Below are 26,994 nucleotides of genomic sequence, written 5' to 3' on the forward strand. Positions count from 1 at the left end.
CGGAGGAGGTTGCAGTTTAGGCTTCAGTGCCCGCCTACCAGCCCGCACCCTACCTGAGGTTGTAGTTCACGATTACTGCCTGGGGCTAAATCCCCAACACCACCATGGAGAGGCCAGAATCACGGTGCCCTCCACCGGGCTTCCTCCGGCTATTCGTCCTCACATGCCTCCTGGTGAGTGGCCCGGTTTATTATACCGTCCTCCTGGCTCTGAAGCTTTTACCTGGGCACTGAGGGAGAAGAACTGAAGGAAAGGTTATTTCTCTTCGCTGCTCTTGGGGTTTGAAGTGTGGGCAGCTTTGTGGGAGAACAGTTGAGATTCTTGGAAGTCCTTACCTTTCTGGAGGCCGTCTAGGGTTAAAGGGTTACCAGCACCCTTTCATGCCTGCCTTGAGGGGCTAAGGGGCTGTGCTGTGTGAGGGGAGGAGCGCTTGTGGTGCAGTCTCTCCTAAGCCCTGTTTATAGGATCTTCTTCGCCTATTGCAATTACCATCATGGTTTCCCCCTGCTTTCGGCAGGCTGCTATCTCATCTCTGAAGTGTCCTAGAAAGCGAACGTAGGCATAGTAGCTGCCAATGGTAGTGAGGACGGACTGTAGGAGCGAGCGGAACCCAAGGTTGTGCCTGATTCTGGTACCCTCATTTGGAGTGATTACTCTCCTTCTCTGGCCACTATTTCCTTATTTGTGAAAACGGCTGTAAATCTAGTTGAGGATTTTTTTTTTTTTTTTTTAAGTTCTGGATTTGTAGCCAGAAAAACGTATAAGCTGAAAGTTGTGTTGATCTCAAGGTTTTTACAGATTCCATAGAGCTAGGTTGGTTAAAAGTTAATCCATTGAATTAGGTGAGGCTTCCTCTGCCTCGTCCCAGACTTGTGAAGCTGACTTCACAATACTAAATACTAAATACTCTAGGACAGAGGGAAAGGAGCCCAGCGTGGTTGTGCACTTCTGTGATCCCAACATAGGCTGAGGCAACAGAATCCCTGCAAGTTCAAGGCTCACCTGGTCTACATGAGTTCAGGCTATCCAAGGGTATACAGCAAGACTGTCTAAAAAAGAAAAGTAGAAAGAAAGAAAGAAAAGTAGAAAAAAAGAAAGAAAGAAAGAAAGAAAGAAAGAAAGAAAGAAAGAAAGAAAGGAAGAAAGAAAGGAAGGAAGAAAGATAGATAATGGCAAGGCCAAGTAAGACATCACTGAACAGATACATATAATATTTTATGTAAGTGTAAAATTAGAAAAGCTGTATAGTGAAGATACAAAAGATATAAAGTATAAACCCTTTATAACGTGAAGACATTTATCTAAAACTCAACTTGGGGAGGTGGCTTAGTCAGTAAGGAGCTGGCTGTGAGTCTCATTTAGATCCCCAGTAGCTATGTCAAGAAGAGCCAGGTACAGCAGCACGCATCTGTAACCTCAGCTCTAGGGACACTGGGAGTTGCAGGACAGGTAGACCCTGGAGTTCATTGACCAGCCAGCCTAGATGAACCAATGAGCTCTAGGGTCAATGAGAGACCCTGTTACAAAAACATAAAATGACTCCAGACAAAGAACTACAGGCAACTAAGGAATTCTGAGAGCAGGAGTAATCTTCCCCAGGGACGAGCTCCCTAACTATGAATCCAACACCAGGTGGTCAGCCCCAAACACACACACACACACACACACACACACACACACTATAAAGATTGAGCAGGTTTTACACACACACACACTCACACACACACACACACTATAAAGATTGAGCAGGTTTTACACACACACATACACACACACACTATAAAGATTGAGCAGGTTTTACACACACATACACACACACACCATAAAGATTGAGCAGGTTTTACACACACACACATACACACACATACATAGAGACACACACACTATAAAGATTAAGCAGGTTTTACACACACACACACACACACACACACACATACACAGAGACACATACACTATAAAGATTGAGCAGGTTTTACACACATATATACACACACACACTATAAAGATTAAGCAGGTTTTACACACATACACACACACACACACACTATAAAGATTGAGCAGGTTTTACACACACATACACACACACACACCCCACTATAAAGATTGAGCAGGTTTTACACACACACACACACACACACAGAGACACACACACATGTAACACTAGATAGATCGAGCAGGTTATATTTGTATATATTTTCATGTTTATATATGCGCAATAGTAACAAAGAAAGGGAAAGTGGGAGGGCTGGAGGGGAGAATAACAATTATATTTTAATTTCAAGAGAAGAGAGAATAACAATTATATTTTAATTTCAAAAGAATATTTTAAGTGCTCACTTCATATACTAGTGGCAGCACATATACTAAAATTGGAACAATACAGAGAAGATTAACATGGCCCCTGCGCAAGGATGACATGCAAATTTGTGAATCGTTCCATATTTTTCAATTCCATTCATATTATCAGTCTGTAGTATGAAATAAAGTATATGGGTTTACACCCAATGTTGAGATTCTGGTTTACAATGCTGGCAACACTGTATAACTTTAAAAAAAAAAGAATATTTTTTAAAAAGGTGGGAAGCAACTGAGGGAGACACCCAACATTGACCTCTGTTTCTCTCAAGCACATGTATGCAAGGGTACACACACAACACACAAATTATAGTTAGCTCCTTTCCCATTAAAGTGAGTGTTTGGTATGGCATTGACAGTGGGGAAAGCGGCTGCCTTCTGTTGCAATGTTTCTGTCAGGGAGTAGGGTGCTTTCCACCCATCAGTTTTGCAGTCATAAAAGTCATTTTCTAAACTACCACCCATTATTGGGTCCATGCTGACCTTTCATGCTTATGATACCCCGTTAAGGTGCTATGGTGTTGTCAGTACAGAAGTGATCAGGAATGACAACCTCCTGTCCGATGGAGGAGGTGGTAGCAACCACAGTGATGGCAGTTCTGATCCCTCCTTACTAGCTGATGAGAGCATCGCATTCCCAGTTGTGAGTCAAAACAGTCTCCAGACAATGTTCAGTCCCCTGGAGGACAAAGATCACCCTGGCTTGAGTTTCTGTACCCACGACCTCTGGTTACCTTGAGTCGAGAATTGACTTAGATAGTGTTGGATGGTCTCTTGCCTCTTAGATTTTTGGCTGTGAGCCCATTTCATGTTTCCAGGGCATTTATCTGCTGGCTGAAATGCCCCAGATCTTCCTGGCTGTGTCAGCTGAGGAACAGACTGAGGGTGCCTCTTTTCTTTCCAGTAACATCACCATCCTTCTTCTGTGTTTGCGGGTCATTGGCAAGTGTTCCTTTTGTTTACAATTATGCTCAAGCCTCATGCTAGGGAACTTGAACTGGGGGACACATTCTGTGCCCCAGCTGCCACTGAGATGTCAGTTAAAACAGCCAGCGATGAAGAGACCCAGTGATCCCCACCAAACCTGTCCTAGTGAATCGAGATTTAAAGAACCAGGGATCCGGACATCTAGGCTGTACAGGTCAAGGTTATCCACCATCAGTGACCCATCATGGTCTGGGGTCCAGTCTCCAACCAGGTGGTCCAGCAAACCACGAAGTGCAATCTATTTCTGGGAGTCAAGTTCCCTCTCTGGCCAGTGTCAAGAACAACCTTTTTCTTTTCCTAACATGAGGATCCTGGGTTGAGGCTAGTTTCTTGGGTCTATTGTTTCAATAGTCTATTGGTCAGATTGAGGGACACATGTGTCTTAAGCATATGTGTATTGCAGCCAGGCCAGTGACACTCACAGTGGGTGGCTCCCAAGCCCTACTTACTTTACCAAGCTAGCTAATCCTGGCGCCACTTATGTGCTTACTAGCCTAGTCCCTTTACTAGCCTGCGAGTATTTATTGAGAGCCTGCCATGTACAAGGGACTAGGCTAGGGCTGGGGTCACAAAGCACGGCCCTTCCTTTATTGAGTTAGTGAGTGCAGATTGCACTTCTCATCAGAACCCTGGTAACTCAGGCAGCACAAGCATCCTCATCTCCAGGTCCTCACTGAGGCTGATAGAAGGATCGGAAGTAACTTGTGCCTTGTTAGAAGTCACAAGCTGTTAGCAACAGTTAGTGACAGTCCAAATCCCTCTGGCCCTCTAGTGCTTTGAATTTCTTCCTAGAACCAAATGAGTTTCCCTTAAAGAAACAACAGCAATAGCTCCCTTGAAAAGGCTGGCTTTTTTTTTTTTTTTTTTTTTTTTTTTTTTTTTTTTTTTTTTTTTTTTTTGTGCTGCATGGCTAACAGGTCAGTTCAGAAGTGTAGGGGACTATCTTGAAATGGAGGCACTAGTAGAAGTGCCAGGACATAAGATTTCAGCCAGAACATTAAAAACATTACACAGTGTGCTGGAGAGATGGCTCAGTGGCTAGGAGCACTGGCTGCTCTTGCAGAGGACCTGGGTTTGGTTCCCATCACTCACACAATAATTCACAACCATCTGTAACTCCAGTTCCAGTGGGATCTTCTGGCCTTTGCAGGCACCAGACATGCATGTGGTGCACAGATATATATGCACGCAAAACACATATGAATTTATTTTTATGTAAAAACAGAACAAGAACACTATTCAGAGTCTATCAAGAGCTAGTGTGAGGACTCACGTGATAATATAAAATAGAGAAGGACAGAGTTCACTAGAACAAGACACAAGCCTGGCTGGGAGGCAGGAGAGGCATGGTGGCTCAGCCTGGCTAGGTCCCAGCCTGACTCCTAGGTTGCCACTGCCCCCTTTAATGATTCTTTGATGACCCTGGAATGGAAGGCACTTCTGATCTTTCCCTCTGTCATTAGGAGAATAGGTTTTCTCACATGTTTGCTTGTGGGACCTGGGGGTGGGACGCGGGGAATGTCTTCCACAACGGTCACACGACTGGCCCCAATAGCACGAGAAAGTCCAAAGGGGTGCCAAAAGTTTATTGTTCATGGTGAATGTAGATGTCTGGGTGCCACCCCCTCCCCCCCAGTTTAAGCCGGGGTGGGGGAGCTGGCTTAAATAGGGAGGAGGAGAAGGAAGGATCTGGGAGGGAATAACTTAATTAGCTATGCTCTCTGGCCTTTAGGTAACTCATTAATATTGAAATCTTTCTAGGCTGAAGCCTGTAGTCACGCCCTCTACCTGTATTAGGTGACACCCCTTTGGGAGGGCCTGCATAGCCCCTACATGACTGCAAGGTGCAGACCAAATGGAGATCATAGACTGAGAGTCAGGAGTCTGAAATCTGGGGGCGTGGTGAGATATGTGTTGTCCCTACCCAGGCAATGGACACCTGTTGGGTGTCTGCCTATCTCAGAGCCAGTGCTCTGCCGGAGACCAAGTCATCCTATCACAGCCCTACAGTTGCTGTCACATTACTCAGCATCTTGAGATCTTCCAGGTCAGTGAGTTGGCTTTCTAAACAGGCTGCTTCCTGGTCAGTCTCCATTCCTTGCCTGTTCAGTAGTCTACTCAGATTGACTGTAGCATACTGTTACTGTCCTACTTTAAAACCCCCAAAGTACCTGTAACCTGAATCCAAATGCAAACTTCTTGGCCTGACCCTTTCCTTTGTAATTGTAGCCAGCCTCATTTTCTCCTGAGCTTCGCATAACCACCCACACAGGAAGAGCCATGTAAACCGGGTCTTCTGTACCCCTGCAGTTGGTTAGTGCATTAGTGCCCCCCATCAATAGATGACTTACTATTTCAGATCCCATTCAAACAGTATTGTGGTTTGAATGTTGGCCACAGGCTCATGTGTTTGAATACTTGGTCTCCAACTAGCTGCCCTATTGGGAAGGGCAGAGACTCTGGAGGAAGTGGGTCACTGGAGATGGGCCTTGATGTTTATAGTGTGGCCTCTCCAAGCTCTGCTGTTTGGTTTGCAAAATTCGAAGAACCAAGCTTCTACACATTACCTTTATCATGGTGGACTACTATTTTGTTTGTTTTAAATTTTTCTGATTTTAAAGGTGATATGTGTGTGTGTGTGTGTGTGTGTAGCATATATGCACATATATGTATATATTTGTGTCTATGTTTGTTCATGTGTACACACACTCCTGTGCAAGTCAATGTTGAGTGTCTTCCATCATAGCTCTCTACTTAATTTATTTGAGGTAAGGTCTGTCACTGAACCTGAAGCCAAATGTGGCTAGACTGCTGTCCAGTGGGCCCCTGGGAGTCTCAGTGCCTCCTAGCACTGAGATCATAAGCATGTGCGGGCATGCCTGGATTTTTGCTTGGGTGCTGGGGACCCGAACTCAAGACCTAGCTGCACAGCAAGCACATTTCCCATGGAGCCATCTCCCTAGCCTAACTGTGTTCCTCAAAGTAAGCCCAAATAAATCCTTCCTCTCTTAATTTGAATCTTATCAAGCATCGAGTCACATGATGTCAAGTGTAACTAATGTAGAAAATTGGTGCTAAGGTGTAGGGCTGTCGGTGTGACAAGCTTGACCCTGTTGTTTATCATGCCACTGGAACTGGTTTGTGGGAGGAATCTGGAACAGTTCAGAGTTGTGGGCTAGAGAAACCATAGCTGCTGTGAATAGAGCCTGTGGGTCACTGAGCTGCAAGTGTAGAAGCCTGGAATGCCTGTGTACATGTGGGTGGTTAGAACTGTGTCTCCAAGGTTTCAGAGTTTAACAAGGACTCTGCTGGCTGCTTTTGTGTGTCAACTTGACACAAGCTGGTGTCATTAGAGAGGAAGGAGCCTCAGTTGAGGAAATGCCTCCATGAGATCCAACTGTAAGGCAATTTCTCAAATAGTGATCAATGGGCCCAGTCCATTGTGGGTGGTGCCATCCCTGGGCTGTTGGTCCTGGGTGCTATGAGAAAGCAGGGTGAGTAAGCTATGGGAAACAAGCCAGTAAGCAGCTCTCCTCTGTGGCATCTGCATTAGTTCCTGACTCCAGGTTCCTGCCCTGTTTGAGTTCCTGTCCTGACTTCCTCCAGTGATGGACTATGATCTGAAAGTATAAACTGACGGGGCAGTGGTGGCACACGCCTTTAATCCCAGCACTTGGGAGGCAGAGGCAGGCAGATCTCTGAGTTCGAGGCCAGCCTGGTCTACAGAGTGAGTTCCAGGACAGGCAGGGGTACACAGGGAAACCCTGTCTCAAACAAACAAACAAACAAACAAACAAAGTATAAGCTGAATAAACCCTTTCCCCGTAAACTTGATTTTGGGTCATGGCGTTTTTGTTGCAGCAATAGAAACCCTCACAAAGAAAAGGATAAGTAACAGAACTAATTTAACTTAAAGTTCAGAACAGGGCAGGCACGGAGAAAACAACTGTACTTGTTAAATAGTTTAGCCGTTAGGAGAAACCTGAGTTTAGCTGCCTGGGAATTAGGAAAGGCGCCTCAAGGGCAAGACCTTATCCATGGGAAGCTCCACCGCAAATCTGCTTGAAAGGGAGAGGCTCTTAAACAGAGAGTGCCTCTACAATGGCCTTCTGCAACAGGCTGCCTAGGGTAGTGGTTTTCCAGGTGTACCCTCAAAGGTACAGAGAACACTGCATCTGTGGTCTGAGTGGGATGGGCTACATCTGAGCTGGCAGCAGAACTTGGCTTGAGTCACATGATACTGGTATTACAGGCACATAAAGTGCAAATTGCAGGATCATAGAGACCTGCACAGAGGCTCCACAAAACTGCACGGTGAGGAAACACTTTATCGGAGTCTGATTCCATGAGTGGGCTGAGTATGAAGCTGCGCAGGTGAAGCCTTGGTTGCCATGGTGACCACAGGATACTGGGGATGCCAGAAATATGGGGCATTCACGGAGGAAAGCTGTACACACTGGTAGAACTGATCCAAGACAGACCACACACACCACATTTGACAGAGGTGGAGGAAGGACTGACTGAGCTCACTGAAGCACCGAAGTCTTCCCTGCTGCATCTGTGTTTGCCCTGCTGTGTTTTGGTGGTGCTTTGTCTCAGTTTTCCACGGTAAACCCCTATTCCTTTTGGGAATGAGAATGTTTATACTAGAGTATTATATGCATTTTTTCTTTAAATTACAGGGGCTCACAGCCAGGACATTGCCTTGAGTCTCCTGACATTGCACTTCTGAGTAGTGTTGGAACCCTAAGACTATGAGGACTTCTCAAGATAGACCAAAAAGATTTGCATTATGAGAATCTATGGGGGCCAGGTATAGAATGTTCTAGGTTGAATATAAAATGCCCTGGGGTAGACTCATGTATTTGAACACTTGTTTTCCAGCTGATGGTGTGGCTTTGGACATTGTGAGGTTTTTAGGCAGTGGCTGTTAACTGGAGGAAGTTGGGTGCTGGGAATGGGCCTTGTGGTTTAGGGCCTGGCCAGCCTCTGTCTGGTCTTTGCTTCTTAGTAAAATAAAATGTGAGTAACTGCCTCACACCACAACACTGCTTCTTGCTCTGCCTTCCTCAGCCTCTCAAACTGTAAGCCAAGATGCCTCTCATCATGACAATAAAAAAAGTGACCAATACGGAAAGTATCTTCTCAGTCAAGCCTGTTTGGACCCCATCCCCATGTCTGCTTCTTGGTTCTTCTAATCCACAGTGCCAGTAGCATATATTGCATAATTTTAAAACTGGTATGTTTGCATTTAAGCTATATACAACACCTGGTACAGATAAATAAATGCAAGTGAAATTATTCACTAAAGCAACAGGAGAGAGAGAGAGAAAGAGAGGTGCTCACCATTCAAAATAATCTTCACAGGATGCTTGCTGTTCAGTGAGTGACAGCTACAGTTACCTGCAGTGACAGTTTTGTGCAATAAAACTGGATTTGAAACCATCCAGACTTGAGCTGAAAATTTGCCTTCAACAGAAGCTATAGTTTTGAGCAAGTTTTTTGCTTCATTGATTTGTGATGGTCCATTTTTTCCCTTTGTTGCAAAGGAAAACGTCTAGGCATGAATGTGTGTGTGTGTGTGTGTGTGTGTGTGTGTGTGTGTGTGTGTGTGTGTGTGTGTGCGCACATGCGCGCCAGAAGTCAGCCTTGGCATATCATTTTTCAGGAGACTTTCATATTGTTCTTTCTTTATTTAATGCGTATGGGTTCTTTGCTAGCACCGCATGTGTGCCTGGTGCCCTCAGAAGCTAGAAGAGTGTGTCAGCTTCCCTGGAACTTGGGTTACAGATGGTTGTGAGCCTCCGTGTGGGTGCTGAGAATTGAACCCATATCCTCTGAAAGAACATGCATTGCTCCTGACCTTGTTTTTTGAGATGGAGTCTACCATTGGCCTAGAGCGTGACAAGTGGGTGCCGCGAGCATGCTGGCTGACTTTGCATCTTCATTGCTCGGATTGCAAGCATGGATCGCCAAACCTAACTGTTTTCTGTGGCTTGTGGGGATCTACCTATGTCTTCAAGCCACTTGGCAAACACTTTGTCAAACTGAATTAGCTTCCCAGCCCCAGAGCATGAAGACTCCAAGTAGTACAGCTGAATACAGACCTCAGGAATCATTTTGTGAATGGGGGTGGCAAAACAATTTGTCTGGTGGAGCCGGGAGCCATTGACATTGTGTTTTTCTTTTCTACCATGTAGATCCTGACAGCTGTTCTGACGTTTCCCATGCTCAGGACCTTTAGCCTCTGGCTCCACTCCTCCCTCACTGGGAGCTATGTCTCTGGCTCGTATTCCATCGTTTTTGTCAACTGTCCCAATGAGCAAATTGCCAGAGACATCGCCAGGTATAGCGCAGGGGCTGGGTGTTGCCCCTAAATGTGTGGGAGGCTACCGGGGTGCTCTCTACGGGCCACACTGCAAACCTTCTCTTGCTTTTGACAGCCTGTTCTGCACAAGGAACTCCATACTTTCTGCTTGGGGTGGGATGAGGAAGCCACTGCATGATCCTGTTCAGACTGACCCCAAGGCTGACCCTCCCATGCCACGATACAGTGTTAAGTGGCTAATAGGTAGAAAAAGAACATGAGACCCATAGAGAGAAGTGGCTTTCTTGAAGCAGTAAGAGACTGGGAGAGCTTCTTGGGGACAATTCAAATCTCCCAATCGCTGTTCCAACCTCTTTCTCATTCTCTTCTTAGCTCAATTAAGGAAGAGGCCACCCATGTGTTGGGTATTTTTCTAGAAATGATTGTGGTGATCTGGGAGGAGCACTGGGTTTATAATTACACCACAGTTTTAATGTTGGCCGTGCCACTTTTATTTATGTGACTTTGTGGTGGAGGACAGAAGTTGCATGATGATGGAAACTTAGGACCTTGAACACGTTAGGTAAGTACTAAAATGCTGAATTACAAGATGGCATTATGTCACCTACTTCACAGTGTTGTAATTAAGATTACATGGTATGAAACATGTTATAACACACACCCCAGGAAATGGAATAAAGTAGGTGCTCATTAAATGTATCAAAAACCCCATCTTATCTGTTTATAAATATATCTCTGAGAGGGCAAGTGGGACTTTCCCCTTCTCTTCTTGTTTTATTATGGAAGAATCTTGGAGATTGGGGTTACAATTACAAACACTTAGCAGACAGATTGATAAGTTGGCCTAGGGTATAATGATGAAAGAGAATGGCAGACAGCAACCTTTGACCTCCCTGGGTGTTGGGGGAAGGAGGAAAGGGAGTGTGTTGACCCAGGAATCATGTGTCGTGTCTACTCTGTGACATTTAGTTACAGCAACAGAAGGTCAGGTATCACACCCACCCTCAGACCTGCATATCCTGTAACCGCACACATCGCCTCTGAGGACACAGAGAGGTAACTATGAGGAGGCCACTCTGAGGGAGGCCCAGTGTGCTGTGGGAATGACTGACCCTGGGCCTGCAGAAGACAGGTCTAGGCTCTGCCTGGCTTTCCTGCCTGAAACACAGCTGCTTGGAGACAGACAGGAGCGCATGCTCAGCTCAGTTGGACAGATGTGCAATGTGCTAAGACCCATTTGGAACTGAGGATCAAGATAATCTGTGTTCTTGTGACTATAAAATATCCTGATATTAAATATTGGTAACAAAGTCAAGATTTTGTAAATGCTCAGAGGGTCAAACCATGTATTTTATCTGTGACCTCTGTGTGCCTGGCTCTCTTCTTCTTGAAGTTTCCGAGGGCCTGAGCTTCCTGGGCATGACTCAATGGTCTGCAGGGTTTGTGTACCTGCTCTGTCTGAGATAGAGTTCAAGCAGTCTCCCTCTCTTCCTCTCCCTCCTCCTCTCCCTCCTCCTCTCCCTCCTCCTGTTCCTCCTCTTCTCTCCCCCCTCTTCCTGTCCCTCCTCCTCCTGTCCCTCTTCTTCTTCTCCCTCCTCCTCTTCTTCTTTATTCTCGTTCTCTTTTGGGGGTGCAGGTTATTTTTTGCATAAAAATTCTCCATGGTTTTGTAGTCTGTTACTTGAGTACAGATGGCTGTGATCAGAGGCAGAGAAGCTCACATTCCTGAGACTGTGAAGGACAACAAGCAACAGATTCTCTCTCTCTCTCTCTCTCTCTCTCTCTCTCTCTCTCTCTCTCTCTCTCTCTCTCTCTCGTTTGTATGCCACCCAAAAAATGAAATTTTCCAGTGGACAGTTGAGCAGGCAAGCCTTGATGAGGATGTGTGAACGGGTTTGTTTTATGTGTCATACCCTGGTGATTTTCCAAAGCAGCCACCATGGTGGATGGCAGTGAGGTGATCCTAACATGGAATTTTAAGTACAGTACTCTTAGCCTGGGGTTCAAGGGTAGGAAAAGGAAAACAGCTCTGTAGGCATAATTTTTTTCTCACCCACTTTAATAAGTGTTCAACCTCCCCTCTAGCCCACCACCCACCTGAGGTAGTGGAAAAGAAAGGTTATCAGGACACAGGGATAGTAGACCTGGTTAGAAATAGTTCTTTTGGGGGCAAGTCCAATCTTCATTGTCAGGATATCAGCAGTTCAGTCCAGTAGCAAACACCAAATACGAATCAGCAGCTGCAGTCCAATCCTGTCAGCAGACAACATATACGAACCAGCAAGGGCTCACCAACCAGCCTGAGGCTACAGAAATGGCCAGAAGCCACAGGAACCTCACAAGAAATTCTTTGGCAAGCTTCTCTCTATGGCATCACCACAAGCGGAGCTCAGCAACACAATGTAAGGTGAACCAATATATGTGTGTCGTTAGCAAAGAATAGGGAGGCGGAGTAAGTCAAACCAGTGCACAAGCTCCTACTGTCTGAGGGGTCATAGTTATATTCCTTCTGAGTATCATGCATCCTTTCACGAGTCTGTTATAGCAAGACATCCTTTCACCTGTGTGCCCCAGCAAAACATCATTTGACATAACTGACTTTCCAAAGAAACCAGAAGTTTCCACTTCACAGCCTTCTCCTTGGAACAGCAGAGGAAAGGAAGGACCTGTGATTAGGGCCGGTTTTTGTCCTGGTTCCAAGCTCTTGAGGTTGTGGTTAGAAACCTTTAAAACAGAAAACAAAAACACCAAAAAACCTTGAAAAAAACTTTCTACTTGCCAAAACAACCACTGACTAATGTGTTTCTGCTTGGAGTTGTATGTGTTCTTTATGGTTGGTCACATGGGGGTCTACAGGTCAGCTGGGTACATGGCAGAGTTAGCAGTGGCATTATGAAAGGAGCTTTCAGTAGTAACAAGGTTAGAAACCACCGGCTAAGCCAGTCTTTCATCTAGTAAGGTAGACAGGAGAGCTTTTCGTCTCTGAGCAGATATAGGTATTCATTTCAGGCAGGAAAGCCAGGCAGGGCCTAGACCTGTCTTGGGTAGGCCCAGGGCCAGTCATTCCCAGAGCACACTGGGCCTCCTCACAGATGCCTCTCTGTGTCCTCAGAGGTGATGTGTGTGGTTACAGGATATGCAGGTCTGAGGGTGGGTATGATACTTGCCCCTCTGTTGCTGTAACCAAATGTCATAAAGTAGGCCATTGACTTATAAATAAAGATTTATTTCACCTTATGGCAGTAGAATTGGGAAGTCCAGAAGCATGCTGCTTGGTATCTGACAGTCCTGCATTATTACAAGGCACAGGGCATCCCATGGCAGTAGAGAGCATACTGACTCCCTGTTTCTCTTCCTTATGAAGCCACTAACTCTATCATGGGGGGTTCACCCTCATAACCTCACTAACCATCTTTTAAAAGCTCTCTCTCCAAATTCATTAATATGATTATAAAATTAGATTCCCAGCACAGGAATTCTGGGGACATGCTCAAATCATAGAAATCTGCCTCCAGCCCTCAGCATTTGTGACCTTACATATAAAACACAGTCCTTCTATCCCCACAGCACTAAAGTTTAACTAGCTACAGCATCATCTCAAAAGTCCAAAGTCCAGGGTCTCCTCTGAATCAGATTTGGGTGAGACTCAAACCGCTCTGACGCAAACTGACTTCACTAGCTTGTGAAATCAAACAGGTTACCGTTACCGGCTTCTAAAGTATAATGAGGGAGCAGACATAGAACAGACATTCTCATTTCCAAAGAGAGAAATAGCAAGAAATAAGGAATTGCTGGCTCCACGTGTCTTGGGGTTTCTACTGCTGTGATGAAACACTGTGACCCTGTGACCACAAAGCAAGTGTGGAGGAAAAGGTTTATTCACCTTACACTTCCACATCACTGTTCATTATTAGTGGAAGTCGGGACAGGAATTCAAACAGGGCAGGAATCTGGAGTTTCTGGTTGCAGAAACTGATGATGCAGAGGCCATGAAGGAGTGCTACTTACTGGCTTATTCAACCTGCTTTTTTATAAAAAACCCAGGGCCACCAGCCCAGGGATGGCCCCACCTACAATGGGCTAAGCTTTTCTTCCATCAATTACTAATTAATAAAATGTCCAATAGGCTGGCCCACAGCCCATCTAATGGAGGCATTTTCTCAATGGAGTGTTCCTTGTCTCAGCTGACTATAGTGTATGTCAAGTTGGCATAAAACTAGCCAGAACACCATGTAAGTCCAACATCAATAGCATTTGCGTTCTGAAGGCTCAGGGTAAGTTCCTTGATTCCATAGTGGGTGGGCCACAGGCCTTGTGCAGCCACTTGGCTGAGTTCAGCTGAAGCACACTGTGCATATTTCATGCTGTTAGTTCTACTGCTGTTTAGTCTCTGTGGTTCTCCTAGCATTGCCTAAGTGAACACAGCAGCAGCTCCCACAGCAGCTTCAATTAATTGAAGTTTACTCCAATTGATTCCTTCCCAGTGTCCTCACCTACAGCCTCATTAGCATAAGACTTCCAGGATAAGTTTCCTTCCTGAGAATCCTCAGGGCTATGCTCTGGTAGAGGGAGGAGGGACACCCTGAATGCTTTTGTCCTTAGACTCAGATATTTTGGGCAATCCTTATCCTGTCTCTTAGGACTTTGGACTTGCTCCAGTGGTCATTTTTTTTTTCTTTGTTCTAGGGCCATCCTGGATAAGAAGATGGCTTCGTCTGTGAACATTTCGCCTAAGATCTCTTCATTGTGAGTTTTGCCAAGGCCAGTGGCAGGGAGTTGGGGGTGATAAGGTTTGGTCCTGGATGATTGAGAGATCAAGGAGCAAATGGCAACCTGTCAGAGAATATTTAGTCAACATGTCACAGTTGACTTGCATTCAGAGATTCATCAGTTTATGTCACTGGAGGAAAGCAAAAACAAAACAATAACAACAACAAAAACCCAAACAAACAAACAAAAACAAAACCCCAAACCCCCAAAGCGCTGTGTATAGAAAAAGGAGGGAAATGTCACAGTGTTTGCTCAGCTGCTCTGACACCATGCTGAGCATGGCTCCTTAACTTGGCTCTAATTTTGATCTCTAAGCTTCAGCCTAGTCTGTCCAATTAGTCTCTCTGAGGGTGAGGCCCAAATTTTTAAATCTTTCATACAACCTATGGGTCTCCACCTATTTGCTATCTCTATCAGATAGCCTGCATAGCAGATATTTATGTTATAATTCATAACAGTGGCAAGATTACAGTTATAAATAGCAATGAGATGATTTTATGGTTGGGGGTCACCATAACATGAGGAGCCGGATTAAAGGGTCGCAGCAATGGGAAGGCTGAGAACTTCTGCTCTAGGGGTTTATTATATAGCTCAGCCGTGGAGTGCTTGCTTGCCTAACATGGAGGCCTTGGGGTTTGCTCTCCAGCATAACAAGAAAAGCAAGAGGAGGGTTGAAGAGATGGCTCAGAGGTTAAGAGCACTAGGTGCTCTTCCAGAGGTCCTGAGTTCAATTCCCAACAACCACATGGTGGCTCACAACTATCTGTAATGGGATCTGATGCCCTTTTCTGGTGTGTCTGAAGAGAGCAATGGTGTACTGACATACATAAAATAAAAGCAAGAGGAGGGAAGGGCTAATGGAGGGAAGAAGGAAGGAAGGAAGGAAGGAAGGAAAAAAGGAAGGAAGGAAAGAAGGAGAGACCTTATGTGAAATCTTAGGTAGCTGTCTTCAAGAACTCTAGCCGTCTTTGTGTGCTGTCTTAGAGTTTCTATTGCTATGATGAAACACAAAGTTAGGGAGGAAAGGGTTTATTTGGCTTTTAGTTCCATATCACTGTCAAAGGAAGTCAGGACAGGAACTCAAACAGGGCAGGCTCCTGGAGGCAGGAGCTGATGCAGAGGCCATGGAGGGATGCTGCTTACTGGCTTGCTTTCTATGGCTTGCTTAACCTGCCTTCTTGTCCCAGCCCATCCCCAACACAGGGTTTCTCTGTGTAGCCCTGGCTGTGTTGGAACTCACTCTGTAGACCAGGCTGGCCTCAAACTCACAGAAATCTGCCTGCCCCTGCCTCCTGAGTGCTGGGATCAAAACGTGTGCCACCACTATCTGACTTCAGTCTGCCTGTTTATGGAATTCAGGGCTTCCAGCTCAGGGGTGGTACCACCTAAAATGGGCAGGGCCTTTCCTTGAACATCATTAATTAGGAAAATGCCTGGCCCACAGCCCATCTTATGGAGACATTTTCTCAGTTGAGGCTTTCTCCTTTCTGATGACTCTCGCTTGGGTCAAGTTGACAAAAACCAGCCAACACAGTGGATTGGGAAAGATTCTGAAGTCTCTACCCTTCAGTAGTTTATCTACTTGGTCCAGACTGACAACTCGCCAGGCTCCTTTTGTGAGCATTACAGTTTGATTTTGTTCTCTCTAGGTACTTTTGGAAAGGAGAAATAGAAGAAGGCACCGAGGTCTTGTTGGTAAGTGAGGTTTGGGCAAAGGAGGTTCTAATGGGAGAATACATGACATCAGAGCCTCTTCCCAGGATGTCCTTAGAAATTAGCAATGAGGACGGGGGTGTAGCCCAGCAATGATTCCTTACATGCAGGAGGCCTTGAGTCTGATCCCCACAGAAGAAAAAAAATTAGTGCCAATCAACTGATTGAGGTTCTTACGCCACGTAAGATGTCTGAGGCTCGTTAACAAGCTAGAGACCTGGCCTGGTGACCCGGGGGGAATGTTAAATGGCTAAATGAATGGTCCAGATCCCCAACTGCTGACTAATTTTCTTCTTGTCACAGCTAATAAAGACAAAGACTTCCAAAGTCTCCCGGCTGTTCGCCTATATAAGGTAAGGTTCATTTACCACAGGACCAAGTCAGGATGTTCTAGGCACTGAGCAAAGGAACCTGGGAGGTGGGAGAGTTGGGGTTCAGCCATTGCCTCCCATAAGACTCCTGTCCTCCTCTTTGTCTCAGGTTTCCATCTGGACATTGGAGAGTAGAGTGATATCATTTACACTGGAAGCTTCAAAATACTTGTCTCAGGGCCTCTTCATACTTTAAAACGGTTCAGACCCTCAGAAGCAGTGTGGGTTAACTTCCTGCTAGTTACCAGCACTGTCGTCCTGAAGCTCACACTTGTCATATTTCGGCTATTATGAGTAGTACAAGTATTTCTGTGGAATGTTGACTTAAAGTCTATGATGACTAATTTTAATTATCAACTTGAACCGACCGATAATCATGAGGGAAGAGTCTTAGTGAAGGATAGACTACACGGAGTTGCCCTGTGGCCGTGTATGTGAGATTGCCTTAACTAAGTTAATTAAAGCTAGCCAACTGTGAGTGGCACCATTCCTTAAGCTAGACATCTTGGAAAAATGGAAGTGAGCACAAACAAGCAGGTAATGTGACTAGCTACTTTAAAAAGTTTCTACAGCTGTGACTTCCCTACAATAATTGACTATGATCTTATGTGAGGTAAAATAAGCTCTTTCTTCCCTAAATTGCTTTCTGTCAGGTTCCTCAGCGGTTCATATCAGTGGTCCACAAAGCGAGGTCTCTTGACTTCTGAGGTCCTCAAGACTTTGATGAAGTCCATGGAAGTCATAAATGCTAAGGATTTTGAAAACTGTTTTTTTGCTTAAGATAATAATAAAGCCATTATATATTAATAACACAAACACTGGATTTTTATGAAAAGTCATTATATTTTTTCAAAACCAAGAAAGTAATGAAAAAATGGCATCATTTGCATTCTGGAAATTGTGACAATAAGAGAGTTGCTAGGGACAGTTTTAAGTTTACAATGATAAATTCAACGTTTCAAAATTTAGAATTTTAGCTTGCAAATGGTTTTTCTTCATTGGCAATAAAAAGTTGTCCCCTAGTACTGGAGATGGGATCTTCTGTCATTTCAGACTTGCTAAATGGAGCTACATTTTAGCAAGTTTTCAGTGATTCCTATTCATGTTAACATCTGAAGCAGGGGTCTAACTAGCAGTCTCAGTGTTGACCACGTGATAGATAACTTTGAATTACCTTTCAAATGTCCAGTATAAGTCCTGCCTCATGGATTCTGACTTTGTCTGGTGTGGGGATCAAGTGCATTATTCTTAAGTAGCACCCTAAGTTGACTGTAATATGCAGCTTGGGCTACAATCCCTTATTCTGCGTGATAAAACTCATTCCCTCTCATCTTAGAGAGACTAGGAGTTTGTGGTCATATGACTGTAGCTGAGTGTTAATTCTAACTACAGAGAAGGCTTTTTCATTACTTCCTCAGCATAGGTGAGGGGATGAGGCTTGGTTGAACCAAAATCGAAACCTGTGAGGGACAGTTCACAGGTTGTCATACATATTAGAATACACGAAGTATACCTATAAAGTGTTCCAACAATTCATCTTACTGCTAAGAAGTTCAGATTCTTTGAATTCTATGTCTGTTTATTTTTTTAAAAAAAGATTCTGGCCTTGGTGTCCATGAAATAAGCTCATTAAGTCGAAAATCTCAGGTTCTGAATAAAACAATCCTACTTGCTGTAAATGCCACACTACTTATAAACACACTACAGTTAAACATGGTATCTCTTGGGAACTTTGCAATGTCTCTAAGTTGATTATATAGCAAGCAAATAATTATTGCCCTCAACTGACACTCGAGAGATGGGTGTGTAGAGAACTGGCATTGTGTGCTGTGTGCCAGGTGAACAGAGAGGCAGGCGCCTGAGCCAGGCTTGTCAGTTAGGGCCTCATGGAAAAGTCAGGGATTTCTTGGCCCAGAGGCTCAAGAGAGGGGATTAGGACTGATCAGCAGGGACAGTGAGGACTTTATAGGTCTCAAGGCTTATAGAGGCTTTGGGGAAGGGGCAGGAAGATGCAGTAATGTGAGTGGATGACGATGGAAAGAGTAGTGAACATGAGTGTGTGCAGTCCTGGTCACTAGCTAGGTGCTTTGCACACCCTGTCTTAGCTAGTCCTTAGTGAGCCAGTCAAAAGGTATGTTTTTATATGTTTTTATACCCTTTTGTAGTGATGTTCTGAGCAATTAAATGACTTGTCCAGTAGTTGTAGACCTAGTAAGAGCAGGCATCGAATTTGAACCCATATCTCTAAGAATCTAAAGGCACCCAACCTAACCCAGTACCTGTTGAATGGGAAACAGGCTCAGGCAGGCTGAGCCATGGCATTGAGCATCGAGCTGCAGCAGATTGTATGGGCCTCTAGAGAGCCTATGGGTTGGGTTTTATCATGTAGGTTGATCCTATCATAGTCACTCACTGGAGTTCTGCTTTCTTTCCAAAGGTTGGCCCATCCTTTTGAAATCCCAGAGGTCTTCAGTATTCCCATGGACCAAGGAGATGCTCGCTATTTAAAATGGCTTGAGGAGGGCATGAAGGAGAACTAAGGAGAGAGAGAAGCTCATCATGCAGGCTGCTGGCTCTAGCCTTTGTTGACTGTGCTCTGGGAAAAAGCAGGCTTCCTTCTGCCTCCCATAGAGTGTTCCTAACAGCACACAGGTTCTAGCTGACCTGAGCCTGCTGAATGATGGGCTGAGAATTTCAAGGCTGGAAGTGAAGGTCAATAAGGCCTGCAGGAACCAAGCAGAACCTGTTCCTGAGTGCTGTGTGTTTGCAGGTGGCCTGAGGGCGTTCGGGTAAGGATGAGGGACTGAGGGGAGGCAGCAGTGGGGGCAAGGTTCCTCATCTTCAGGCTCTGGGCTGACCAGAAAGTACCTAGGGTGTAATTGTTCCTCTGTTTCTTATGGGGATGGGTGACCTTGCTCATCTAGGCACGTGTGGGAACGCTATCTTCTAAAGCAATTGATATGGGCTCTATTCAAAACAACTGTCCTGGTAGGACTCAGGGGTCAGCAGAATTAATTATTGCTCCTGAATCTTGCAGAGGTGAAGCTGGGTAAGGGGTTCTTGAGCCTATATAGACTAGGGGGATATTAGGCCTTCAACACAAACTCTTGGGTTGGGAGTAAGTCTAGACTTTTTTTCTACTGGATTTAATATAATAGATAAAAATATCCTGGAGTTGTAGGTTCTGAGCCCTGGGAACCTGCTGGGCCAGTGTTTTTTTGAATCAATTGGCCAGAGCTTCTGGGGTTGACAGAGGAATCCCTGAACTTCTTGAGGAATGTAGCTATCACTCACAACCAAAGTGAAGCTGTCAGAAGTTTGTAAATCACTATTGTGATTTCCCCCATTTTATGCATCATCACAAAAAAGTACATTTCATAAAGAGGGCATATTGAATTACATAATCTAGCCATGGCTTTTTATACAGTACTGAGGTATGAACGATACTGGTATCTTCTCCACTGGTCACAGGCATCTCTGGTGAAGAGAACAGGGAAGGTGGGGATGCTGAGTCCATGGCTGTGAAAAGGGAAAGTTGAAACAAACTCCATTTGTGAATTTCACAAGCTAACTCCACAATGGGCGGACCACAGGTAGTTAGAGTTGGGATACAGACAGCTATAGTGTCCTGGTCTCCTCTATGGCAGTGGGGAAAGGGGTGGGTTTACATAAGCCAAATAGAACCACATTCAAATTCAAACTGCTGTGTGTCTCCCACCTTGATGTCCCCAAATACCAGATGGCAAAGGGTCTCCAAGGGCCCACCTGTGAAAACCTGATCAGGACTGAAGGCTGAAGGACCTTCCAAAGGGCCAGAGAATTCCACTGGTGGTTTTGAAGGCTAAGGAGTGGAGATGCCCTTGGTCTTAAAAATCCAGTTTCTGAGGTGTTCATAAGTCTTGAAAACCCTACTTAAAATGACCCCAGATGGATCATGTTGCCTTTTGGATAAAGTCCAGTTTCTAGGTCTTCCTTTCAGAACCCTGTCCTTTTCATCACAAGTGTCACCCCTCTGTGGCAGATGGGTGACCCTACTCTGCACTGTCCCTGTGCTCATGAAGTCCCCTCCACCTTTGAAAAGCCTCTCTCCTGGGCTGGAGGTCAGAGGCCTGTTGGAATCTTGTTTATCTCTTGCCCAAGCTTGGGAATTTATTTCCCAAGTTGGCATTCCAGTTTCAAAGATTTAAATAAACAAAGCTTTCTACTTTTAAGGTGTGAAATATGCAAAATACCTATTTTTTTCTTAAAATCCAAGAGACTTTTATACCTGTGGTTTTTATTGATTTGTTTTCTGTGCTATGTATGTCATCAACATAACCTTCCTTGGTGGCCTGTCTTTGCCTTGGTGTGCAGGAAACTGCAGAGATGGATGCTTGCTGAACTGTCTAGGAAACTTCCTGTCTTATTCTTGCTAAGTTAGGCTTGTTCGCTGTCACCATTTTACTGGTGAAATCATGCCAGAGGGCATGAGCCACTTAAGGGGAACGTGAGGATGTGGACTGGAGTCAGATTCTAAACCTAACATCCTCCTCCTTTTTACTCAAAGGGGCTAGTCAGTCCCCCACAGACACCTGCTAGTCAGCCTGACATTTGTACATCCATTGTGGTGTTTCTTCCTTACCACAGATCTGGGGGGTGTAACCCACTCCATGGATGAAGGGAGAGCAGTGTTCAGTGACCTGCCACTGTCCTACACTGTCTTCCTAGAATGCAGCTGTGGAAGACACTGATGGCTCCCAAACTAGTGTCTCCACACGGGAATTCCTTTCCAGCATTTCGTAGGATTTCCAGAATCTCTAAAAAAAAAAAAAGGCCACTGTAGAAATGAGTAAAAACTTATCTTTTAACTGCTAAATCTCACTAGACATAAGCACCACTGCTTTAAAAGAATCTGTGCATATGGCTGTGATGGTGGACCCGATAATCCTAGTCCTTCTGAGGGTAAGGCAGGGCAACCCCGAGTTCAAGGCCAGTTTAGGCTATAAAGGGAGACCCTATCTCAAAACCAAACCAAACCCCCTTCATCAAGTAAAGAACAGCAGTGGTAACATTGTAGTGTTGAACTGAAGACAGAGCCTAGCCAGGAGCGTGCAAAGGAGAAACCACCACCATCTAACGTATGGGCCTTGTCAGCCAGTCTGCTGCTATTGATGAGGTTTTCTCGCAAATAATATTATATACACAGTGTATGCTTTATACAAACTCTGAGAGCGGTGTTGCATGAAACAAACTTAAGAAGTGAAAGGGACACTTCAGTTGGTAATTCCGACAGAAGGTTGGTCTTTTGTGCCGTTCAATTAGGAAATCCAGTGAGTTAGAACACTATTCAAACGATGCTCGCTGGCACTCTCCGGGCTTCACGGTTAACCCCCAGGCTATGGTCCTCTATTATTAGTCCCAATAAAAAGGCACAACATGCCTCTTTAGTCAACAATTTTCAGGTAAATATGATAATGAGGGTAAGGGATGGGAAGAGCAAAGTATTTTAAGACTAATGTGATTTGGGGACTTCCTGAGAATTCTAATTTATTCCTAAATCCTAAGGGTGAATGTTCGCTATTACTCAACAGCAGAGAGAGAGAAAGTCCCACATTCCCTAGGGGCAATAGGGGATCCCTGCTGAGAGCACAGGTGCAGAGGATGCAGGGGCGGGGCTGGGTGGCCAGAGGGCTGGCCTTGTTAGCCTCTGCCTAAACTTTAGGAAGCTAAGAAAAGAACCCACAGACGGCTCCAAGGACACGCTTATGTTGTAAACCAGACACATCAATTATAACTTTAATATAACAAATATCATTAAAAGCAGCAATTTAAAACCAAAATCTTTTCAAAGGTGCTCAGGGTTATACCGTCAGTTGGCAGTAATGCAGCTATTATCTTGTAGAAGTGAAATGTTCCCACAGGCCTGCTGGTCCGGTGACCTGGTCAGGCCTTGTGCTAGCTTCCCCAAAGGGATGTGCACCCTGCCTGCCTTCCTGCTGCTCAGGCCCAGAGCTTCTGGGGCACAGCAGGGGAAGGGCAGATGTACAAATAGCCATCCTAGCTCTCTGGCTTCCCCAGTAGCCTGGAAAACACATGTTGGAGGTTGCCATGCTCACTGAAGCCAACAGGAAGCCACAAATTTGACCCCAGTTCCCACAGGCCTGCTGGCCTGGGAGTTGGCTTCACAACTCTCCTTCCAGCAGGCCCCACTTGGGGACCTCAGTAACAGCAGCTGTGGGCTGACAACCGGGCTCAGTGTCCATCTGCTGAGCCAGCCGGAGAAGCAGAAGGAAGTTGGTAGCTGTGTTTAGTGAGAGGCGAGGTTCCTTTGCAAGGCACTATGGTGGCTGAGGTTTAAGGGAGGGGCCATCTAACCTGCCGCAGGGACCCCACTTAATGCTCACAGGCAGGTGTGGAGGGGTCGAACCCAGTCATGGGAAAATCAGAGCCACTGATATAGTCTGATGTCACCATGCAGGCCATCTTCCCACTCCCAGCTGGAGGCCACAGCAGCAGTCAGGGAGGCTGGTCCCATTCTGGTGCCCCTGCCTCCCACCAGAAGGCACTTCTTTCCATTTTTCCAACCGAGTGAGTCAGTTTCTGTTTCTGCAGGCAAAATAAGGGCCCCCTGCCCACCTCTTAGTTTTGGTTTCCCTCCAGACTCGGCTGAGTTTGTCCATTCTAAAACTTCTATTTGTACCATCGATGACAAAGACTTCCTTTCTAAAGGGAAACAATGATTCAGGCCCTCGAAAGCCCCCAGCCTGTCCCAAAAGTGATTGTCAGCTCCAGGGCAAGGCAGGAGCCATGCAGGAGAGGGGTGTCTTTGTGCTTCTCTGTGGGACCAAGGCTGGTTCACAGGCCAGAGGAGGCAGGAGTTTGGTTTTCACATTTAACTGGAGCATGTATCCCCGGGAGAGGCCAAGGACCGGAGCCAGGGGGCCCTGGCAGGATTATGTGTTGGTGTTTGTCTGTACACACAGTGTTCGGGATGGGATTTAATCTGGCCTAGTTTTCCTCCCCATCCTTTCCTCCCAGATCGATGTGTTTAAGAACATGTCTATGCAGCAAAGCCAGACCCCAGTCTGTGACAACAGTGAAGGGTTGTTGCTGGGGACAGGCAAACATCTGGGAGCCTTGGCCCTGATTCCTTTAGTCTCCCCTCCCAGCCTCAATAAAGGACCCTGATTCCAGTCCCTTCAGTAGAGACCCAGCTCATCACTCCCCAGGCTCTGGGTCCCAGGTACCCTAAACTTTCTCAGGCACCCCTACCCTCCTGGGGTGAGGGGTACTAACGAGAAAGAAGAAGACCCCCAGGGTTCCCTTCCCTCACTATGGTCCCTCCCAGTGAGGGCCCAATAAAAGATGCCCAGTGAGAGACAGATGAGCGTATGTGCATGGAAGATGTGTGTCCACACAAAACACCTGAAAGGGGTGAGAGGTCAGAAGATGGATAATTGAGGACAATGAAAAACAGATTCAGGCCTCAGATCAGGGGTCACAGCCAGGGTACTGTGAGAGGAACCAATAAAAAGTTTGAGGGGTATGGAGTGTAGTATTGACAATGAGAGAGAGAGAAAGCCAGTTGGGGTCTGAGACTCGGGCAATTGGTACAGCAGCACACAGGCCTCGGCCTGGCAGGCAGCAGGCAGGGGCTGCAGCCAGGATGTCCTGTTTCCCTCCACCACTCCAAGCCTGGAGAAAACAGGGACCTGGTGGCTTCTTCTGTCCCTCCTTTGGTTTGCATGGATCTGGGCAGCCTCTGAGGGGTAATTAGTAAGGGGTGGTCCCCTCCCATTCCAACAGGTACTGAACCTTGCCTTCTGGAGTGACCCTCCGCGCCAACACCTGAAACTTTTCCCCGCAGGCCAACCGCCCAGCTGCACCAAAGTAGTTGGTGATCGATGACTTGAGGTGGGACAGGGAGGAATCATCTCCACTGATGCTTTCAAGTGTGTGGCTGTCGATGCCTTCATCCTGCTGCTCAGGGACCGGAGCTCCCTCTGCACTGCTGTCTGAGGCACAGCGCCCTTCCAGCTCAGCCGCCCGATGCTTTGCCCTCAGGGGCCTGTACGCTTTGGCTGCCAGCTTCCTCTTGCGGCTGCCTACTGTCCATCTGTATCAGGAAGGAAGAGGGGAATGATGGGGATGAGTGGAAGCCATCAGAAGACTCCTCAGCCAGAGAGGCTCTTAGGTACCAGTGACGAGGCCGGACCCTGGCATTTGGATTATCTTATTGGGACTTCAGAGTAGTCCTGTAATAGGGAAACTGAGGCTTCAGAGAAGAAGAGAGTGGCTGGGGAGCACGAAGGCCAGGATTCCAACCTGGGCATATTCAATTTTGAAGCATATGCTGTTTGTATCTGGAAGGTTGGGTCATTGTTGTGTGTGCTTCTGAAGTCGCACAGTGCAGAGGCCTTACTTAGCTTCTTCAGTCCTTTGTATGAGCTGGGTGAGCTACATAGGGACAGGAACTGAAGGACCTTGTACCATACAGGCAGAGGTGTTAACTGCCTGTTAACAGATGCCAAGACACGGAGGCATAGTGAGAACCCAAGGGAGCAGAAGACTGGGGAAGTGTAGCTCAGTGATGGATCACTAGTCTAGTAAGCACGGAGCCCTGGGTTTGGTTCCTAAAGCTACAGAGGCAACAACAGCAGAGAAGGACCCTAGACAGAGATGTGCACGAGCAGAGGATTTCTATCTTTATAGATTGTTTCAAAGTCTACACCTGCAAAGTCTCCACGTGCTCTAAAATACGAATGCAGAGGGGACTGTGCCTAGCAGGCAACCAGGCTTTACTCTCAGCCAGACCTCACAGTCTGCCCTTCGACTCTGCTTAAAAGAAATGGATTTTCTCTTAAAGATCCTAGGATATAAACCAGATAGCCAGGAACTGAGAACAGGAGCCCTGCAGTCCAAGGCACAGATGACACACAGTTACGACACACAGATGCCAAGAAGCCCAGAAGGAAATGTCCTCTCTAATCAAATGGAATTTGATTAGAATTGGGTCGATAGACTAGAGGGATCACTCTAACCATAGCATGCAAAGGACCTCACAAACAGAAGGGCTCACAGCAACCTTAGCTTCACCCTGGTGCTTTGGAACAGAGTCCAGAGCAGACTCAGTCACAGAAGACCTGGAAGTGCAGGATAAGTCTGCATCCAGCAGCAGGGAATGGCCAGGCTGGGGACCACTGTCCCTCGCAAAGCTATAGAACACACCCTCAGGAAGCTCACCTGGAGTCGTAGGAGAGGCTGGTGGAGGCAGAGCCGGAGGTGCTGGCAGCATCAGTGGAATCCACATCTGAGAAGAAGGTCTGGCCTGAGCTGCCACTGAGAGGAGAGAAGAAGAGCCTGCTATTGGCCTGGCCCAGCACCGTGGAGCTTCTCCACCTTTCTTGTCTCTGACAGGCGTCCTCCATCCCAGCAGGGCCCAACTCCTCACTGCCAAGATTCTCACCCCATATCTGTCTGTTCTGTTTTCTACCATTCAGTCTTTAAAGCCAAGAGTCAAGAAAACGTTCCCAGACCACTCTCCCATGGCAACAGACAGGCTGGTGACACGGTTCATGAGCCAATGGGCAATTGTACAAAATTTCACAGATTCAAAGTGGGAGAAATGAGGCGGTTGAGTGATTAAGGGAGTCAGCTAATGCTGCATAGTAGGACCTGGTAAGCATGGCCTAGAGCGCCCATCTGACTTTAAACCCTCCCCTTCCTGATCCATGACCAAGACAGTGTGGTCTTCAGTGAGTTCGGGAGTCGAGTGATAAAAGATGAAATTCTTGCCCTTCAAATACCCAAACATGGCTATTTTATATTCATCTGACCAGATATAAGCAGGCTTATAGCTTGGGAGGATCTGTGTGGGCTTCCCGGAGGAAGCAATGTTCTGAGTTTTTGGCTGGGGAAGGGCAGGGCACAGAGTGGTCCAGGAAGAGGGCTCAGTATAAACAAGGATGAAGCAGTGAGAGTAGGGTGAGGCAGGGGAGGGGTCTAGAGAGGTGGGGCTGCAGGCAAGTCAGCCCAGACCACTGCTTTGGAGGGTAGGGGGCGCTATGCCTGAAAGCTATAACGTACAAAGTTCTCAGGTAGCCCTGTGCATATTGGACCTTTCAGCTAAGTTTCAGAAGACCCATATGGGGCGTGTCCACACCTTCAGGCTGTGTCCCTCCTTCATGCTGGGGAGTAGAGCGCCCCCTCACTGTCAGTTCTAGAATAGCAGGTACCTTTTTAAACTCTGAATTTCATCCAGTGTGAAATCGAATATACTGGCCAGGTGGTGGTCTGTGCTCCAGGCTGAGGTGAAGTCACTCTGTGGACACAGCAGAGACAGGGTCAGTCAATGAACCAACGGACCTGCCTCTCCCCAAGCAGCCTTTTCCCTAGCTGAGGGGTGCCTGCTGTTCAGCCAGGACTATGAGGGCTGCCGTTCCTTGGGTAAAACCTGTCACTTCCTCTGGACTCTGTGAGCAGAGAGCCAAG

At 46.3% G+C, this 26,994-nt stretch overlaps 2 protein-coding genes and 1 non-coding gene across 8 annotated transcripts in view; 2 read left to right on the forward strand and 1 right to left on the reverse strand.

Moving 5' to 3' along the window:
- LOC117704515 (protein CutA homolog) lies at positions 1 to 24,549 on the forward strand. Of its 3 annotated transcripts, none has more exons than XR_013108536.1 (7): positions 1 to 173; positions 9,543 to 9,688; positions 14,357 to 14,416; positions 16,090 to 16,135; positions 16,457 to 16,506; positions 18,962 to 19,313; positions 24,371 to 24,549. XR_013108536.1 is itself a non-coding variant. In XM_034496682.2 (6 exons), exons 1-6 carry the CDS (start codon positions 105 to 107, stop codon positions 19,062 to 19,064), a joined length of 474 nt encoding a protein of 157 aa, XP_034352573.1. In that variant the 5' UTR covers positions 1 to 104; the 3' UTR covers positions 19,065 to 20,735. The 3 variants fall into 3 exon arrangements, 1 of the variants encoding a protein (XP_034352573.1); XR_013108537.1 differs by having other exon boundaries at positions 24,310 to 24,417; XM_034496682.2 differs by lacking the exon at positions 24,371 to 24,549 and having other exon boundaries at positions 18,962 to 20,735.
- LOC117704873 (U6 spliceosomal RNA) lies at positions 2,343 to 2,446 on the forward strand. Its single transcript, XR_004606381.1, has one exon. It is a non-coding gene; the product is annotated as a U6 spliceosomal RNA (small nuclear RNA).
- The window catches only part of Phf19 (PHD finger protein 19), a 26,147-nt gene continuing 21,317 nt past the window's right edge, over positions 22,165 to 26,994 (reverse strand). For 3 of the 4 annotated variants that reach the window (XM_076928571.1, XM_076928572.1, XM_034495211.2), the window contains exons 13-15: positions 26,739 to 26,824; positions 25,747 to 25,842; positions 22,165 to 24,619 (exon numbers count right to left, since the gene is read on the reverse strand). In XM_076928571.1, the coding sequence (XP_076784686.1) occupies positions 24,277 to 24,619; positions 25,747 to 25,842; positions 26,739 to 26,824 (525 nt within the window). In that variant the 3' untranslated portion in view covers positions 22,165 to 24,276. The remainder of the gene's footprint in view (positions 24,620 to 25,746; positions 25,843 to 26,738; positions 26,825 to 26,994) is intronic. The other variant, XR_013108535.1, reaches the window with a different exon arrangement.

This window comes from Arvicanthis niloticus, chromosome 2 (assembly GCF_011762505.2).
Source record: "Arvicanthis niloticus isolate mArvNil1 chromosome 2, mArvNil1.pat.X, whole genome shotgun sequence".
Classification (NCBI taxonomy): domain Eukaryota; kingdom Metazoa; phylum Chordata; class Mammalia; order Rodentia; family Muridae; genus Arvicanthis; species Arvicanthis niloticus.